The 22,057-nt window shown below is 33.0% G+C and overlaps 1 protein-coding gene across 1 annotated transcript in view; it reads left to right on the top strand.

Annotated features, from left to right (window-relative positions):
* The window catches only part of LOC132557355 (homeobox protein Hox-D9-like), a 59,887-nt gene extending 47,416 nt beyond the window's left edge, over positions 1-12,471 (top strand). Inside the window, exon 2 of the mRNA XM_060221846.1 lies at positions 9,590-12,471. Coding sequence (XP_060077829.1) covers positions 9,590-9,885 — 296 coding nt within the window. The 3' untranslated portion in view covers positions 9,886-12,471. The remainder of the gene's footprint in view (positions 1-9,589) is intronic.
* Positions 12,472-22,057: the final 9,586 nt, after the last annotated feature.

The following is a 22,057-nucleotide window of genomic DNA, read 5'->3' as shown; positions in this document are numbered from 1 at the left end:
TTCAGTTTTCTTTGTATAAGGCGTCTTTATAATTTACATAGATTACTAATTACTTTTATCAAATCATTCAATTGCTTTTGTTAAGAAACCTCAATATTCAAAATTAGCCTTTCGTATTTGATATTGACCTTGATCATGTTGTGTTGGTCGTTTGATTAGTTGACTATATGTTTGTGATGTCAGCACTTCTGACGTGTACCAGCTAAACATCTGACGACTTGGACTATCGTTACAAATAGTAAACGCCAGTGATTTACCAGGTCCAATCCTTTATATCGCCATTTTACGACGTGAGTACGTTTATCTCGTGTAAGACGATATTTCTGGTTTAAGGAAGTGTTTCAATCCACCAGACTTGGAAGTCATTTGATCCGAAATCAATCCGATGCTAAAATTCCTACAGCCGCGAACAAACTACTGATAATAGAAAAGGTGGCTAATGAAATAAAATTAGCTTTACTTTATGACAGTTTGATAGAGCTAGAACAACAGTTTCGTATCGATCGAAACAGGTATGTTTACAGAGCGACCAGTGTGTAAGACGAATGAATTAACATGGGGACATTTATCGTCACGGTTAGTCAGGTTGACAAATTGAAGAAATCATTACCAACAAGAGTAAGGGAAGGATTGACAGACGATAAAAGGGACAGGGAAGTGGGTAAAAAGGACGGGAAGTCGTCGGCTAAAATTGAGGAAACATCGGTAAGGAACAATAGAGGGAAAGTGATATTATTCTGGAGAAGCATAAATTAACCCAGTATTAAAATTACATAACCAGTTGTGTGTATATGTGTCTAGCCTTGGATTGGAGCAGATGACAAAACGTTTTAGCACCAACCAATAAATTGATTTTCGTATAGCCTGTAGGGTGTGTTTATACGAATCTTTCACAAAGTTTTCTATATACCTAATAGTTACCATTACAGCGCATCACTGACCGGAAAGGTCATGACCAGTACCCGGACATTATTGGAACATTTGGTGCCCTGATGTCCATACTATTTGTAGGATGACATAAGTTCATATACACGTTAGATATACAGTGGATTCAAACGCATATATGCCATACACTGTTTTTATGGTAATGCATAGTTAAATTTAAAACTTTTAAGATAATGTATAAAAATGAAACAGGACAAGACCATTATCACATAAAATTCAATTTCTCATGCAAAATAAATCTGTCATTTAAATAGATTTGTCTGGTTTTACACTATTTAAATTTTTTTCACTATATCAAATAAAAGAAATAAATAGATTTTAAAAAAAGTACTCATGCATTAAATCGGATTTATGTCTTATTTATATCAGTATTAAACTATATGGAGATATTTTTTTATGATCATGAAATTACGTTTTGATGAATAACTTATGAGATCAAACTTTTAAAATGCTTGCAAAAATCACAGTGATAAAAGTCATGGATTTAAATCGGATTTGTATAAATTGTTTTCCAGCATCTCTGTATCAATAATGCTAATATAAGTGACACAGTATGATACATATATATGTGTAGTTTATATAAACTAGGGTTAATCAGAATTAAGGCTATGTCCTAGAAATCATCGATAGCCAGTGTAGATTATTATTATTTTTATTTATTTTCATATTGAATTACAATTTGATAATTAATTTCAGATAAATTCATGGTCAAAAAAGCATAGATATTAGTGTTTAAGAAGCAGTATATATTATTTGCCTTAGGAATCCTTGAGAGTGGATTAACTTGTAGGTCAGGATGCAGAAACATGCCTGGGTTGTATTTCTGACAAGTGAACATGATACATATGCAGGTTAAACTAATTTTATTTACAAGCACACGGGGAACTGATTATCAATGATTCATTACATATTTGCATATAGATCAATCAGATAAGGCCCGATAAGAGCAACGATACTATCTTTCTCTTCTCGCAAAACAGCAATTTGAATAAAATTTATTCCAAGGACGTCTCCATACAAATATTTTAAACAATAGATACCCGGCATTATATTATGTGAATTCTTGGTTTCAAAGTCGTTGACTAAAACAAAAAAGATACATATTCTAGACGTAAGCTTTTAAGTTGATTGAGCCAAGATGTTAAATCAGTGAAGTTTACGACGTCTAAATCTTTAAAAAAAAAGATACATGTAAGATTAATGTTTAATCATAGATATGCTTTTGTTTGATTGCTCATGTGCATGAAATAACAGCAATTGTTAGATCCTAACAACGTTTGAAACGATTCAGTAGCGCAGGGCGACATCTGGTGCTGTTTTGTATCGTTATCGGGAGATAACAATCATCACACATGTTATTCGTTGAAACTTACCTTATGGAGAAATTTACCATGATTTATTAATTAGTTGTGAAGACGATATGCTGATTATGAAATGTCATCCGATCTATTTATATTTAATTCTATTGTTGCTTTTTGCGTGAAATAATAACAGCGATTCATATTTTTATTTTTTTTCTAATTTTTAAAAATAAATATAACTAAACGTTTAAACTAGACTATAAACTTTGGTTTTAATGCTCAAATCAAAAGTTTCCTTTATTCTTTATGATTACAGACTCAACCACGCAAGGCTAATGCCAATTTAGATATAATTGTGTTTTCAATAATCATATATTAATAAAAGAAAGAAAAAAACAGATCTTAGATTTTCTTGAATATTTCATATCATCGTTAACTTTTTACAAACCTTATAACTGTAACCTTATGGGATATTAATTAAAACACTGTGATTATAACATCTGATGAAGCTCATTTATCATATCCTTTTTAACGTTAATACGTTGATAGCTCTTCACTTGATTTTAATTACCTAGAAATTAAATTGGTATATTTTCGACTAGAACAAAAAGACTTTTTTAACGTTTACATCCACATATATTATGCTATTTATGTATAGTAAATATTTTTATTAAATGTCTTACATTTGATGTAGAGGAGATAATTAGTTATGAATGTTTTAATCTTTATCTTAAAATGATACAACAAAACATTTTTAGAATAGAGTAAAACAAAAATGTTGTTTCATCTACGCATATTATCCTACCATCTATTCTCAAGACTGATACAAATAAAGAAATAGGATAAATGACATATGTAAATACAAGCATAACATAATTTATAACTAATGAAAGCCGCGATAGATTGTCACCACACAACCATGTTTATTTATTTGTCGAGTAATCTTTTGAATGAAGGATAAATAAAAATTGATTTATTACATCGCACCGAAGACAAAATCTGAATTAATTCCGAATGGTAAACAAATCTTTTCGAAGGAGGCATAAAATGTTTAGTATAGCAATAACGCGACTACTCTTTATTTCTTCCAAAATATTTCAAAGATATGAAAAGCTGACCTACAGCCTAACATAATGTAGTAGATTTTATGTTGTTTGTTCAGGGAGTTTCGATTGACATCGACCAATCTCGCTTTCTTTCATCACAAGGGTGTGCTGTTCCATGTTGCGCCCATAAACTTGCGCGGTTGCTCGTCACCTGGGTGATCTGAACGAAACCACAGCTGACATGACTAATTTGACGTCATATAACGAAAAGTATCGCCATACTTTAGAAAAATCGTTTGATTTACAGATAAATCTCGATTTAAGTGAAAGGAAAAATATCTGAGCATGACGAAGAAGTTTATAAACAAACACTAAAATGTCTAAGATAGCTCGTCTCTGATTTGTCAGGATTTGATCTTCTAATTTAACAGCACGCTAACTTAATGCTCCGAGAAAGCCCCAAGAATTTATGGGCCTAGTTTTACGGCAGTTCACATTTCGGTTCTCCTCTGTGATCAAGCTTGCCGTGAAATTAGCCCGCATATCAATCTATTCCTTATTCAATGAGAGAAGAAAGTAAATATAATTTTATGGTCATCCCGAAAATTGGTATCAATCGTGTGTCTACTTTCATAGGAAAAGTAAACTTATTTTATCTTCAGAATACGTTTGGCGTTTTCACACCCTATATGTATAACGTATTCACAGGTTACTAACAAAGGTATGCTGGATATGAGAAATTTAAGGACAAAAGATAAATATCAATTTGAATGGGACCTTCATTCCTTACTCAACGCGTCGCAATATAATTGTACAGGTAGGTCAGTTTAAGATGGACACTGGCCAACATCAGGCGCCTGCCACATAACGAATTTGTAAGATTTGCGTGTTTGGATCTCAAATGATATGTAGTTGTTGGAAATATTCTTCATCGGTCACAGCACAATGGCCCACTCCCCTAATACTTGTTTCTGACTTAAACAAGCCTTACACAATAGGCCAAACATATTATCTTTCTCCAGGACCATCTGATGAACCTTGAAAGAATCATTGCTGATTATTTCCAAAAGAAATTTCTGAACCATTTTTGAGCATCTGAGCAAAATATTTGGGGTGTTTTCCATCTTAATATTTTTAGTAACTTCGTAAAAATATAGTGATGTGGTTCTTTCACAATCAAAACAAAATCTACATTAGGACACAAAATTAATTTATTAATTTCTCGGACCTAAAAAAATGTAACAGACTGGTAATATCCAGGTATGTGTTACGTACGGATTACTGTCATACGTTCTCCGTAAGACTAACACAACGAATTTTAATTCAAAACTGTGCATTTTAAATACTCGTAATGAAAAGAAATGTCATCTTCTTCATCAAGTCTCTCGCTTACATCACCCCATTTCTCTGTGGGCACGTCAAATTGTGTTTACTCACTCAGCAGGGAGATCATGGGCAGTATCATAAATATCTTCTACAGGCGTTTTACATGGGTTATGCTTCTTGAATCGGTACGTTCGCAAAATTGCCCCCTCCCCACCCCCGCACTCCCAGTACAACTATTGTTCAGTAGTATTGACTCAAGCTAATACATATCATCTCTTATGCTGAGCTGAATATTTTTTTCCTCTCTAATCTGAGAAAAATAGAACAATGTGAAATTCTTGAAATCTTAAAATAAGTAAAATAATAATAAATTTTAAAAATCAGTATACAGAGAGGTTTATGACGGGAATTACATTGTTAAGCATGATTTTCATGAAATATTGCATAAGATCCATTTTTGTATACAGTACACGAAACCTTGTATCTTATAATAAAACAACGGTTATATACCGAAAAAGCCCGTGAAAATGTCCTTTGTCCATACATAAAGTAAAATCCCTCAACACCATATCTCCATATACGATGCACATTCGTTTTATTGTCACTTATATACAGAAAAAAATCCTTACTAAGGATAATTTCTGACATTTACAAAACTATACCTTTGTTATCATGCCCCTCGCTTAACGACAATATATTTCAAGTCAGATTATTTCCATGGTTTCTTTTGACATTTTTTCATATCTTTGCCATCATATCATGATAGAAATAATGGCAGTATAACGATATTTACAGCGCACCTGACAAAGTACCACGTTTAAATATGTTATCTATACCCAATAGTAATATACCCACAGAGACTTCTATGCACTATACCTGTACCTAGGTCTACAGCTGGCTGTACATTGGCTCACTAAATATTTTATTGCTAAATACTTAAACAGAGAAGAAAAAAAATCTCGGTATCTTGATAAACGTTCGGACCACACAAGGTGCCAGGTAAAAAAATATCTCGAATCAATAAGATGTATCTGGCTTTATTTTTATTCTGAAGTACGACAAACGAACCTTGCAGGCAAATTCTCTTTAGATAAAACGCGACAAATAGAGACAGAAATCTAAAATCCGTATCAAAACAAATCAGAATCTACACAGGTTTTTAAATATTTACTTTTGAACAGCGGATTATTCCAGTACAGAAATACAGTAAATGCATAGTTTTATGAATAATAACAAGATAATTTAAATATATTGTATATATCTAATTGTAAAATGTGACATAGGATAGGATATAAAACTCGCAATACAGCTGTTACTGATGGATGATTGGTTGAAGAATAAAGATACATATGAAAGGTAGATATGTGTGGAAGACCATTCAGAGGTCATATTGTACTGAAAGCTTTATATTTTTTCGTAGATTTATACAAATTCATGTCTTCCATTTTCTCGTGCGAAAATACCGGTCTTTGTGTCCAGTCATAGAATTGGTTAGAAAAGAAAGGGGAAACTTATATGTATATTGATACCTGATGATGAACTTCCTACAAATAATTCTGGTCATAGATAAAAATTGGTTTTACTCCATAATTCAACGAATTAGATTTATTGAAACTTTTGCATATACTTAATCCATAAAGGGAGGTAATCTTACCAGATCTGGGCATTTTACAGTTGTGTGAGAGGTGGAGGGAAGGAGGGGACAAAGTAATTACGAGACTTTCTGCATTTTACAGGTCATTTAGAATGATTTATAACAAAAGAAAAATTGTGTTCCATATCAAATTGAAAACCATAGTACCGCGTATCGATTTATTTGCAAAATGGGTTTTTTTTTCTGTGCAAGATATATCCATAGCTTTATCATCAAACTAAAATGTATGCAAACTATATTTATATATCCTTTATTACTCTTAATTTTGAGCGTTTACTATGATCCACCTAAATCAGTTTTAATGAGTTCAAGAGGTCATTAAGTGTCATCATTAGGAAGGAAGGAAGTAACTGATGTAATAATAAAACAACGGCTTCTGCTATAAACAGTTATATGTGTAATTCCGGAATTTGATCTGCGTGACTGGATCCGGTTCGTAGTTACATACCCCAGACCATATCCAGTTACCACAGGGACACCAATATCTGCCATCAAATATTTAACATAGAAAATTATAAATAATTCAGCGTGATCTCCCTTCTACACAGTGGTCACGCTACAAACAGCAGACTTTCCGGCTCTTGGTCCCTCCGCGTTTCCTTTCTGATTATATATTTTTTCTGTTTCCGTTTCACAAGTGAACCTTTTTTTTTTGTTTATTTTTACGCGAGGAAAAAAACCCCGTCATCTAAATGTGTCGAACACGATCTAAAGCAGTTGTGATAAATAATTTAAGAACATTCTCTTTTCTGATGTGTATTAAACTTTTTTGCATTTAGACTACAACATGTTAGAGGTAGTCCTGTACATTTAACTCGCCTACAATAACTAACCAGGTGTGATTTGAATGGCGATGCATACGTCCACTAACCTCATAACCAAATCCGAGATTTCGGCAAACGAATTAGATACAGAAACCAAAGCTGAACATAAGACTACTCCTAAAACTAAAGGTGATTGCGACGCATATGAACGTTATCCCGAACAAATGAGGATAAGGGCGGTGATTATTAGTTTGAGTCTTCCACTAGACGAGATTGACAAACTTAAAAGATTGACAGAAGAGATTTTCCGAATGGTAATACTTTACGTATCGAAGGCTAAGCGATACTTACATTGACTGGACTGCAGAGATTTACACCACGATAAGACTAAAAAATAAAGAAAACTTAGAATAAATAAAAGTTGAATATAGAAGTATCTCAACAACACTCAAAACGAAGGCACAACGCCTTAGTGAGCATGTTACCAAAAGTAAATTAGATTTATACAGAATGTATTCGATCGTAGGATTCAGATAATACCAATGAACCTGTTAACTGTAAGATACACTTCATTATATATTTATGTAGATTTTTACGGATACAGTCGCGTTTTTCTGTCAAAACTGATTGTTTTAGAGTTGTTGGGTGTTAGTATCGGGGAACGATCTCCGTATCTCCTCAATCAAATTAATTCATTGCAAAGATAGGGTCCGAACTAAGAACATATGCATGGGCATTTGTGGTCAACAGCTAGGGATAACGCAATATTTCAATTAAAATCCCTTAATTAAATGTTTTAGAAATGTAACAATTTCCTTCAATGTGTACGTCCATCTTCCTATGATCTTATTTCTTTGAATGAAATACACAAACAATTCGTGTTTCAAAATTTCAAGAGAAAAAAGCACATACACACAATCGGGCTTTTTTTTCCAATTGGGTTAAATACAATTGTTTCATGACTAATGTGAATAGCGGAACGTGATTGAGGCCCACGTTAGGGGTCGGCTCTTCACACCGACATTTGAAACAATTAGAAATGAGGAAAGGAAATCGGCAGAACCAAACAACAGTCAAGGACCTCCGAATCATAAAAAAAAAATTTTTTAATGAGATCGTTACCTGTATTCATTTCTTTCCTACTCCACAAAGTATTAGTCACGTTTGTTTCACAAAAGTCTAATTTGAAAATATTTGGGTTTTTTTTCGATAAAGATAAGGATCGTCTGATTTTGTTTTTCTTGAACTGGATAATGCAACCTTAGGGGGCCCCTTCCGGGACACCTACCTAGGGAATGGTAGACAGAGTAGAAGATAATAGTTTTCGTCAAAATGGATTTATCCATGACTTTTTAAAGTATTCTGTCTATAGAACTAATTAAATTGGCGAAATCAAAGACGCAAGTTATAGTCCGTTGATGATTTTAATCTACTTTTGACCTTGGACTAGAAATATCAACATGATGATCTCGGTGATATTTTTGTGTGTGTATCGAATACAAATGTTACACTAGAGCATCACTATACGAGATCGGTTCTAGTGCCACTTACCACAATACAACCACTCAAAAATTAAAAGCAGAAATACACTATACAAGTAATTAGATAAGCAGGCATGAAAGATTCGTTTCCAGTGTCATTTTAAAGTTATAATCTGATAGACGAATCATATTCAGACAAAATATTTTAATGTCTCTAAATGAACCCATCTTCATCAAAGGGAGGGATAGTCCAAAGCGGCACTAAGGGGAGGGGGAGGATGAATGGGGTCCTGCTGATGATTACTGAACCGTGACCGGATTGGATTGTAGCGGAACGTTTGTTGACAGACACTAGATCTACGTCTGGCATCAGATCTCCCCTCCCTCGGGAGCACTGCTCGTGTAGACCGCCCCACCCGCGGGAATACTCCTCACACGTATTTGCTGTCTTTGATAATGTTTTTCTACATGATGAAATACACTCGCTCTGTAAAAGAGAATGTTTTCCCACAGAAAGTGAATCGTTTGTTCTCGTTGATGACTGAACCGATGCACGATGAGAAACAGGAGTAAGAGATGATCGACTTTCAATTAAAAGGTCTTACTGGTGTAACCGGCGTCGATGTATATGGTTACATGCCAATGTTTCTGTTGATCAAGGTCTATAGAATGTTTGTATCGGACAGGAGTAACATTTCAGATACAAACGTAATTGTAACACATACCTCCCTCCGGTCTCTGCTTGACAGTCCGTTCAGACTGCGTCTCCGAATTATTGTGTGGATTGTTGACGAGTCAATTGTACGCGATATTTAATACCCAGAATACTCTCTTTTCCATGTAACTTCTATCCCTGTGTTGCATGTTTTGGTCAAATTATTGTAAATATAATTGAATTGACTCTCAATGCAATCGCATTTGATCTCACACATGTGCATGTATAATGTTTGATTTACTTTCAATACGCTTTAGCTAACGTTTGTTATTCAGTTCAGTTTGCCTAAAACGTTATCATACCCTGAAAAGTCTATTTTAGCAATTCACGAAACATACCTCCCTTTATATTTTTCAGAAATGCAGCAGATTCACCTACCATCTACGACACTGGCTCCAACAACAGTGACACTGAGGAAGCGACGGAGACCGTACTCAAAGTTTCAAATAGCAGAACTCGAAAGAGAATACAACAACTCAACATATATTTCAAAGTCTAGAAGATGGGAACTATCCCAACTCATAAACTTGTCTGAACGACAGATCAAAATATGGTTCCAGAACAGAAGAATCAAAGCAAAGAAAGTCCAAAAAAGAGAAGACTCTCCGGGAAAACCCCAAGGACCATGTATGGGTCAGCAAATGCCCCAATGAAATTACGCTTTACATTAAACAACATTTCATCGTCAAACAATGAAAATTTTTGTCTCTCAGCTGTGACCAATCGATGTGTTGTCACGTGACATAAAGACATCCGACGTGAGATGTGACGTAATCTTAGTGCTAGCGTGACGTCATGAGGACATGTCTCATTTTCGCACATCTACATACAAAATGGTCCCATATTGACAAAAAAGAAACAATCATGAAATGTGCTCATTACAGCACTGTCCCCGGACAATGAAATTGTCACCAAAATTCATAAGTATTGGAGTAACTTGAAAAGCAAATTTAGAGGGAAGAATTCCTTCTGTGAGGTGATCACGTGACCAATATAAGGCGCGGAAACGCTTCTGTCACGGGGTTGAAATGTTTAAGAAACCAGCTTTAACTTACGTGACTGGTCGGTAACTATATGACAACTTATGTATTGACTGTGTTGTCACCAATGACAGACGTTTGCTACTGTGCCTGTTGCCATGGTTTGTAGAGTAGATAGGCATTTCCGCTACAAGTTATAATTTGACGGACAGATTCATCATATTATGAACTTCATCTCCCTAGATCACGTGATTATACATAACGGACGCTGTTTTACCTCAGATGCGCATGTATTTGTTTATCATGACTAGGTATTTGATGACGTCACTGTGGAGTAAAGTATATATTTCTCCCGGAAATGACGTCAGTGTTCTGATTAGATGTTCCCGATCTGTTCGATAGCCTGATTGTCTGTCTTGTCAATGTATTGTATGTTTATTTGTTTACTTTCTGTATAACGTACAGAGATTATCGTTCATTATTTAGTATATCTCTTAGAATATTTTTTTTCTAGATTAAGTTGTGTTAGGACTACAATGGCGATTTTCAGCTTTAATCTGTGGTAATACTTATACCGCTAATACTGCATACAGGAAAACAAACTACAGAACTTCAAACTTATATGTTATGTGTAATAAAACATATGAAAATTTGAATATCAGTAAAATAACATATCACAAAAATATCTTAAATAACAGTAGTAAAATTCAGACTTTTTTATACTACATTGAAAGTATACTATTCTGCCGAGGTTATAGTAGTGTGTATTTTCTGTAGTACGATATGACTAAGTAGACTCTCTTTGTTCACAGTTTGTTGGTTATGAAAGATAATATCTAAATGGTATTACCCTTTAGGCCAATGTCCAGCGATACCAGTCTGTTTTTTTTAAATTGAAGGCAGACTGGTGAACGAGTTATCTTTTCTTCAATGGCGATCTTTTGATAGAGGTCGCTAGTTAAATCATAAATCGATAGAAACATCTGAAGCCAGACACGTACATGTTTTGTAACCTTTATCTTCTAGAAGTCAGAATTGGTGTTTTCTCACTGGTGATATCGATAGAAAATGAAAGTCACAGTATTACGTATTGGAAATAATCATGGACGTATATGTTTGATGCAAACTTACATGACCCATTATCAAATTATCTATGTGACACATTTTTTTTTCTGAACACCTATATTTTCCTAATCAATAAAATCTTAATTCAAATCTTTAATCTGTTGCATTAATTACTATAGATTTTCTATCCCGCTCCTCAATTTCGTAATATTTATTAATTTAAAAGCGGTTTAGTCGCTCTAAATCAAACTTATCAGTTCCACAAACTTTAATTGAAACTGCAATTACCATGTTGAATGGAAACCATGCATGAATTACGAAACGTCTTAATCTGAAACATATAAAGAAAAATGGGAAATAAAAGAAAACATGAGATTGAAGGTTCCGCACGAGTTTGGGATATGAATAATCATTTGACTTGTAATAATTGATATATTATATAAACCTTGATTGACAGCTATAGATCTCCGACCACGTGGTGGTCATTGAAACGGAAGTCAGTGTGTTGTAACCACATATATATGTCATGTTAACATTGTTAAATAGTTCATCAATTTATTTATTCCACTTAATTCGTTATTAGGTCGTCAGCAACAAATTAGTCCCGATCAAAGAACATAAGATAGAAATTCAAGAATTTGTCAAATATGTATTTTTAATCATGATCCATAATGTTTATCTAGGTTTATTTGTAATAATTTTAAAAGAAATGTATATCAGTTCGAACTATCATAAATGGAATTTAAGATACCTTAATGTATGAAATGGGCTTCTTGTGATTGACTCGGGAAGTTTAAAGAGTAAATTCAACAGCGGGGTTCAATATTCCAAAACTGCTGTAGAGTATATTAGGCTAATACTTCATTTAAGATAATTTTTTAATATCTTCATATAAATTGGAACAGTTATACGATGTTTTAGATAGTAAGAACTGAAATATAACTACGAATTATTAACTCAGTACTAAATGAACTCATCACACTTTCATGGATTACACCACTCGTTCATGTGATGTTCCTAGTTTTGTGAGTAGCTAAGTGATTCCTAATTATGGGTGTATGAATGACAGTGTGTACTGTAGAGTAAGTTATGTATCCTTTAAAGTGCTATCTTACATCTCCAAGTAGAGATGTGACGTCATTTGTGTATTAAATACGAAACATTTCAAATGAAAAATAAAGCATATATACTATGGCTGTTTTGTTTGTTGACACTTAACGTTCTAGACAACTCGTAATGAAGCAAGGTTTATTACCTCACAGGAATTCAAATTCCAGACGAAGAAAAAATATTTCAATTTCGAAGATTACTCGACAACAAATGATGTTTAATCTTTTGATCCTACCACACAGCGACACCAAAGAAAAAGTGATAAATTCCGGTGATCTCCAAAGTATCATTGATATGATAACTCCGTGTATAAGCGGCACTCTGTGGTATTACCTGACTGAAACGACAGCGACATACTGGCAACATGCTAATTATATAACTCATCAGAATTCATAGATCTGGAACATTGCTCTGTAAAATTATTCGATTGCAAACATGCTTCACACGATATCTCTCATATCAGAAAAAATTTGTATTCGTTTTCCTAAACCTAAAGACTGTTTTTTTCAAGAGGACACATTTCTTGGTATTATTGAACAAATCCAAGATGGATAGGTGGACAGATGAAAACACAACTGTGACATTTTTTTAAGTAAAAACAGACGTGTGGACGAAAAGCCATATCTGGGATCTCTTATACCGCGAACAATATTCTCTATTATCTTTTACATTTTACCAAAGTAATGAGAAATGAAACAAAAAATAGCACATGGAAAGGAGAGACTGATAATACATTTCCGTTTCCTATACTGAACCTAGGACGAAAGGACGAATATGCATTTTCTAGAATCTCATGATTTTCCGAGCGATGAGAGATAAAGAGATGAACAGTATCTGATATGTTACACTTGATTGAAAAAATGGACCATCAGACAAATTAATCTTTTTCATTATACTTACAAGTAAGAATTACGTGATATAATAAGTAGTGACAGGTGCACGCACTTCAGGTGAACTTTTCTAATGCTTCTGGTACATTACAGAAAAAAACAACATCTTCAGTGTTGATACTACTTCGATCTCAAATATGTATGGCTTAGTGCTGACCTCAGAATGATATCATCTAGCACATTTACTGATCTATCATACTTATAGAATTGAATATATACCAGAAACTATTTATTATATATATATATAGATTTAGCATAGTCTAATAATGACAGCTGTTTCATTCTTCATAGAAGCATCTTTCCATCGATACGGTGTGTCACGGATGTGTACAAAGCACTTGGTTAAATGAGTCAATTCGAAATTGTTTGTACCATAAGGCATGTAGTATCGTTACAGATATAATGACTATAATAACAAAGCACACATGGACAATATACTGTAATGGTTAGAGTCTGAATAACATTTTAAACAAAGACACGTAGACAGATTTCATCAAACAAGGGGGGATATTGTTCTCACAACAAACATTTAAGACACTTACTCTTCCGGAACACTTCTCTGATTACCTTTGATCATTTACAAGGTTTTTTTTCTTTTGTTCATATTTCTCCCCTCGTTCCATTGATTTTGTGTTGGAATTAAACGTGACCCAGGGCTAAACACATATTTGGAAATGCATTTCCCTTTTAAATCATCTTTAAGCAAAAAGTAAGACATTTATCGGAATTGCAAAACATGGTATCAGTGCCTTTGTCTACACAAAATGTCGCATTATATAGTGTTGTTAAAGATCCCAGAGATATGCTGCATCCTCTCGTGAAAAAAACTCTTAGGAGAACGTGAATTTTCCGCTCTGTACACTACAATACACTATTCTATACTGAATGATCGCCTCCTTCTCTGGTTATGAGAGTTTTCTTTTCACAGAAAGATAAACGTCATTATGATTATTATATGGTTGTGAGGTATAATGTAGCGTATTTCGTTAAATTTCTTTGAAGAAATACACTGAGGATGAAATTGTAAAAAATAATTGTTTGACAATATCTTCTTGTGTTTGACGGTGAGATCTTCCAACAAAGTTTTGACATATTCGTGGAAGCAGTCTGTAATCCTGTCTTGGCTAGATTGTTTTGTTTCCAAAACGAGACTAACTTGATCAAAAAGATTATCATAACAGATCATACAGACATTGGCAAGTCCGTCAATTTCACGTTTAGATATATTGATGATGTATTGTCTTTAATTTATTGACAATGTCCACCGTATGTACCCACCAGAATTTGAAACTAAGAGCACGCCGATCTCTTCTCAGCCGCGTACCTTGCTCAATTCATAGAACGAAGCCAGCAGATACAGCTTCCCGCCTAACTGCATTATAAGCATGGAAATTTTGATTTCCCTATTGTTAATTTTCCATTTCTAGATAATAATGGACCTGCTTTCCGAATCTACGATGTTAAAACGTCTCATTTGAGTCAATATCCAAGGACTTGTTCCCGATATCAGGATTTCTGAACAAAACATCAACAACTGACAGCTGAACTCACAATACAGTATTGTAAGAGACGTTTTACATACGTAGTTATGGTTAAATTTAAAAATAATCTATTTCCTTGTCGATGTCAAAGCTGGATGTGTTCGAAGCTCGTTATTATGCCTGGTAGTTCCGTTGTTCTTAACCTCATCTGGGAACGATATAGTAACCTAAATTGAAAAGACTTACAGGGAAATTTTCGATGGAGAAGGCGCTTGCCTTTTCGGAATATATGGTCATATTCAATTTTCTATTTGTAATAATAATGCAATGTATCCTGGCGCGACGAAATTAAGTTTGAAATCTATGAGGAAGAAAAAAGGCTTTACCAAACAATTGAAAAAAGTATACTGTAACAGTAATTTTAAGGAAATGTTGAATTCTGAATTCACAATTATTATTCATAAAGGAGAAATATTACAAATGCAGAAATACCGACCATATTTAATAACCGGACAACAACAGGACATTCCGTTATCAAATAGTGTGCATGTAACAAGTCTGGAATCATTTTCAAATTCGATCACTCTCGACAGCATTCAGCAATTAACAAGACATCGAAACGAGGACATAATGGCGTCATTTTTTGGAAATGACTCCATAATAGAAAGCATACTACTGTCCAATTGTCCAAAGTTTGTTTAATTTCATAACAAAAATAACAACAACAATTACAGTAAGATTTTTTTTGTTTTATTTGTGTGGTTTTTTTTTACTTCATGATCCAGCCTTGGTTGCGTGAGGGTGAAAGCTAGACAGACAGAAACAAAGAAATTACAGCAACGCAAAGAAGGAATTTAACGACAAAAAGAAAACGAAAAATATTTCAAACGTTACAATGCACATTACAATAGTAGCAGCAGATCAGTCCAGGAAATTCTACAAAGGCGAGGAAGAGATATTTCTGCATGACCCTCAGCACCAGTCGCCTGTTATAAACTAAAGTATTATGATGAACAGGTCATATGATATAACAGGTCATATGATAGACTGGTTTTACCAATAGCACAACAAAACAGAAGACTTTGTGAAAACGATTTCGTCGTAATGTTAACGATTCTGAAAATTGTCATAAAATGTGTCTGTTTATTTATTATTTTGTTTTTTGGGTGTTTTTTAGGGGTTTTTTTTATAAAAATTTAATCTGGTTCAGTAGTAATTATAGAACATACAATAAAATCTTTCAATGATTATTAAACTGAACTAACAGTCATAAAATACAAACTATCGGTTGAGACGAATTTACAAATGTTGATGAGTCAAAAACAAAACTAAAAAAAAACAATAACACGCAAAAACAAATCCAAACTAAACAAAAACAAAACAAAAACAACAAAAAAAATAAATAAAAAACCCAAAAGCAGAAAACCACAACAAAAAAAACAGCAAAACATACAAAAAAAACCATATGTATTATCGAGTCAGCAGAACTGTTCATTATACCTGAAACGTTTAGTTTTGTGGTAAAATGGCTATCTAAAGTAACGGGCGAAGTGTAGCCACACAGACGTGTAGGCGATGGAAGGGAGACAATGTATTAGAATGCAGTAGAGCGGTGGCGATTGTTACGTAACAAGGAGGATGAAGTCCCAGACGAGCAAACAAAATGATAACACCAAGCTTACGTAGGCACTATACCATAGCTTTGTACGTCCTTCAGAAGTGGTTTTAAATACAAATTACAAACACAAAGGTCATATAATAGTTACATTATCTTTGTTGACTACAATATCCAGATACACTGATGGAATTCATATGGGATATGGATGAAATCATATCTTAATGCATATCTACATAGCTTTTTATAGTTTCCAAGACATTTGTATATGACCATATAAAGAAGTCGTGATACTCTATACATTTCTTCACATGGCTGATTAAGAATTGCACGGATAATGTGTACATATAATCGCAAGGTGTAAACTTGACTACATACATTTGTACACATCACGGTGTAAGTGTTAACACATACGTTTGTACATATAGAGGTGTATGTTTTAACACATACATTTGTACATATCATGGTGTAAGTTTTATCACATACATTTGTACATATAGAGGTGTAAGTGTTAACACATACATTTGTACATATCAAGGTGTAAGTTTTAACACATACGTTTGTACATATAGAGGTGTAAGGTTTAACACATACATTTCTACACATCAAGGTGTAGTTTTAACAAATACATTTGTACATATAAAGGTGTATGTTTGACTACATACATTTGTACATGTAAAGGTGTAAGTGTTAACACATACATTTGTACATCTCAAGGTGTAGTTTTAACACATACATTTGTATATATAGAGGTGTAAGGTTTAACACATACATTTGTACATATCAAGGTGTAAGTTTTATCACATACATTTGTACATCTCAAGGTGTAAGTTTTAACACATACATTTGCTTACAGAAGATTTCTTTATTGTTAATTTCGTACAGAGTATTTTGTTATTCAATTATGACTGCTGGATTCGTTTGAAATAGTAAGTATATGTTATAATGTGAATATACAGAATCATTAAGTATTTCGGTATACTCATAGATTGTGAAAATTCCACAACTGATTCAGTATATTTAAAGTTATTAACAAAATGTATCATACAACATTTTAGAGATTTAGGGTCCCGATATGTTTTGTTCCAGAACTGCCATTATATGACAGTAAATCGAAGACTTAATGCATGACACCAATTATGATGAACTTTAAGGCGAGAAATTGAAAAATACTGATATGACCCGATGGTATCATATTTTACATTGACATTAATAAAGTCCGGGGACACGGCATATATATTTAACAGCGAGTTAATTAAGTAGAGAGGACACACTAAGTAACCACCAGCTGTCGACGAAAATAGCGTTAAGTATAGATATCCTGTTTGGAACAAACGATTAACACGTGTAAAAAAGGTGAGTAAAGTTTTATCAGATAAAATGAAACCATTATGATACATACCGTACATAATTACATAGATTAGAAACATATGTTGACGTTCAGATGTTAGACAAGTGAAAAGGTAAGGCTAATTATCGATGGAATCGACAAGGAAAACTCTATAACAATTGTCTGATGAAATAAACTCGTTTTTGAGCTATTAACACTTACACATAACAGATGAAAATATATTGGATCGAGTCGCACTCATCAAAAAATTGCATTGTAATTCAGTATTTCTTTTTTTTTGAAAAAGAATGAAAAATTACTGCTATAAGTAAAGTCATTTTCCTTTGTTTTGTTTGTTTGTTATTAAGAAATATGATATCTTTATATAGATTTTTGAAGACAGATTTGCATCATTAACAACATTCTGGTAAGATAAATAAAAATATCGTTTACCTGTCAGCATATTAGTAATATGACGGTTTCTTACTTAAACAGTCTTTAACTTAACTTCCTGGCACATTATAAAAATAATCAAAATCTCTTTTTTGGTTATATGTCTATCTCATTCAAATGATTGATTTTCATATTTATATTACGATCGGTAATGTAAACTGTGCTTGGTTTATTGATGTTTATGGAACTGAAATATCGACAGAGGGAATCACTATATCGTTGGTTATTTTTATCAAACATTCAATAGAAATCATCAATGTGTATAAATTTTCTGTCGTTTGTTTAAATGAACAAAGGAACAAAGAAAAGTTATCCCAGAAGGATAAGCGTCTTCTGCTTCATCGGCGACATCTGATGTTAATGAAAGGATTTACGCTTTTAAACACGGCTTTATCTCAAATTTCGTACTAATCGCTAATATACACATATCCGATACCTACAATACCTTAAGATATCATTTATTTGGTAAAAAGGATATATTTTCAAGGATATCAACTCATCATATGTTTCATCCCGAAAATATCTAGATATTACTATCATCAGTAACAAGCAATATCTTGGCAGCAAAAGTATCTTTCTTGGAAAGTTTGAAATCGACCCCTACCACCCCCAATATTATTCCATTCGCCGTATTAATACATTAATACATCTTTATCTTACGAACTCACCTACATACTATACCGGAGACGTGTGAACAAGTATCATGTATGGTACACACGCTTTACATGTACTTGGTTGTTGATTAACTTTCCGTTTTGTGTACTCTCATCTATTGCTAAGGTGTTGTATGTTCATTTCATTTTACTGTTCTAGTTTGTTAATTTCGTTTTGTTCTTAGTTCACAACTGTACAAATACCAGTTATATAACGTTTTAAATTTAATTTGATAATTGGAAGCTCTGCTTTAAAGAGCTGTGATAACTAGCATAAATGATACAACAATAATGATACCTGAAACATGGTGACGAAGATAGAGGCCGTTTCAGTGTTATTTATTTTAGGATGAATTGGATATCTTTAAAATAAAACACGATGTTATTAGCATCCACACCCGGAAATAAGATATGACGTTTCAATTCACAGCTAAATATAAAAGTATGGAAACAAAGAAGCATGAAGCACGAAACGTGAAATGTACAAAGCAGTGTGGCAAAACGGTTTCAATAGATAACTGAATAAAAGTGCATTTAACCAAATGATACATAAATAAATTGTAATCATTAATAAAACACGAAACCCAAAATAAATTTCTAGATTTTAACGATAATACACTGGAATCCATTACTAATTTTACCATTAAACAATAATTGATAGCGACACGACACCGATAGCAGAGCAATGATTAAATATCATTAAGAATTGAAAGGGACTGTAGTCTTTTCACTGATGATATTCACCTGAAAAGTAGACAATGTCAAAATATTAACACAAATTAATCTAATACTAGTAACATTTCTTAAATATTTTGTTATTTACACAGAAAATATCCTAATTTCTACCAAAGAGAAATATTATTCGTACATAGTTAAGTGGTTTTCTTTCTACCATTCTTTTTCCTTTCTAATTGATAGAAATCCAACAGTCTGAAACCATCTGAGAATAATTGTTAACAATGTGATGAAATAATTTTTATGGAATTATGGTATACAATTCTATAAATTTACCACATCTGCACTGTAGCAACTTCTGTATATTCTATGTAATCCTTTATTCTCACTCTCATTCTCACTTTTTTCTCAAACGACAAGAATTGCAAGTGATGAAATTGATATAGTTATTCAGTTTATCGAGACATTAATATTTCACAAAACGTACAGTCCATTTAACTGCATATAATCATTATGCAATATCTCCAAAAATGAAATTAAACATTATCAGGAATGTAAAGATACGTAATTAAAAACTCTCACAGAAAATGCAGATTTATAGAGTACATCTTTAATTCTTAACGGGATCGTAAATAGATCTTAAGTCGATACAGAATATAAAATTATAGGGTTTAGACCTTATTGATCGTTGTAGACACTTCAATATTAGTTAATCATTTTTATCCTAAAATTTCTTCACGAAAAACAAAAACAATCTCATGTAGAAAACCTTAGTTAAATAGTCTGTTGGTTAACGTGTCACATATACACAGACAAACCTGACAATGGAGAATATACTGTACCAAATGTACCGACCGACTTCTTAACTTACTTTCTGGATATCAATAATTTATGCCCTCGCTTCAAGGATGAGCTCTGGAAGGAAACAACAGCTGCATGATGCTGTTTAATTCAATATTTGGCATATACTGTAACTATAATATGTTTGTACATGATTATTTTTAAAATCCACTGTAGTATCGATATCACGACTCTGGAATGTTCCTACATATAAAAGGAAAGGTTACTATAATATATCAAAGGTCAAATTCATTTCTCAAGTTTATAATTTCCAAACACAAATCATACGAAGAGTCTATTCTTATTAATTGGGATATTTGTGTAGAAAGGTAAAAATTACATGGTAATTTTGTACTTAACTTTGGGTCTTAATGAAAATTTCAATTGTTATATGAAGTTGGTGTTTGACGTTGTCTTACGTTACATTATAAGTATACTGATTGATGAAAACAAATCTTATAACATCGATTGCTTTAAATTATTTTAGACAAAATGTCACAATTTATATAATTAGGCGCAAAATATCCCATTTCATTAATGCCACTCTTAACTTTGATAAACAAAACTATTAAATCTGTGAAATACATATATCAAAGAAAACAAGTTAATAGTTCTCTTATGATATGGAAGGATAGCTTAATGCTAACTAATCAAGAATTGCTAGATTCACACTCAGTCGAGCCCTTTACTGTAATCCTTTCTGTCTCCATGAAAGTACACATTTCTATTTGTGATTCATTTTTATTTGCCTGTAAGTGATATGGATATCATAAAGGAAATATTGTTGTCTACATTGTAGTCTAAGTAACGCATTGTATGTATGAACACTCTCCTACGCAAAAGAAAAAAATCAATCTCATGTATTTTACTATTCTGATCCTGTAATGCGATTGCTTTCTCGGATTTACAACACTAAAGAACGTGGAATTATTACTAGTGTTAACACAAAGAAGATATTGTGTCTATTGTTACACGTAGGGAGTGGAAATATTGTCCAACGAATGTACATTTCTACTATAGAAGAGTCCCACCATCGTAAGTGACATTATGTTGTTTTGTAACGTACGTTCTTCAACGGAAATAGTGCTTTGTAAGGTATATTTATGATATAACAAGTCACCAAATATATATCCATCTTTTCCCTATCTGATACCAAACAGGCAGTCACAGCTTTTCATGTCCAAAAGATTTTTCACATTTTCACATAGTTTTCAACGAAATGACAACAAATCTAAAACATAGTAATATACAAGGATGATTTTAAGGTCGCCACTGCTGTATATAAAAATGCAAGGAAGAAAGTTGTGGAGAAGTACCAAACGTATTAGGCTCGAAGCATTTCATTGGCGCCGGCCAAATTTAACGCTAAACATTTGAACTCCTTAAATCAGATATTCAGAAAACGGTTATTCCACTGTACCGCCGACTGCGGGATAATGAGGTTCGACTGTATTTAAAACGAATACAATTAGAATTATATAAAAACAAATATTAAACTTTTTAAAAAGTTTTTTTTTTTTTTTTTTTTTGCCCTTCTGGGAGTCCTCCGTGTTGCCAAGATCCTTCTAAATCGTTAAAACCTAGGTTGAGACTTAGAAGCGTTTCGCACATCCGTGTTTTAATATGGAAATCATTAAAATACTAAAATACATCATGTAGATGTTATTGTCTACTGTTTTTTCAATGTTCATTGAGAAACTAATTGAAATAATTGCTCACAGATGGTTTAGAAC

The sequence above is a fragment of the Ylistrum balloti genome, unplaced genomic scaffold (assembly GCF_031769215.1).
Source record: "Ylistrum balloti isolate Yb309-2 unplaced genomic scaffold, AGI_CSIRO_Ybal_v1 Utg370662, whole genome shotgun sequence".
Lineage (NCBI taxonomy): Eukaryota > Metazoa > Mollusca > Bivalvia > Pectinida > Pectinidae > Ylistrum > Ylistrum balloti.
This window is presented reverse-complemented; position numbering and strand designations above follow the sequence as displayed.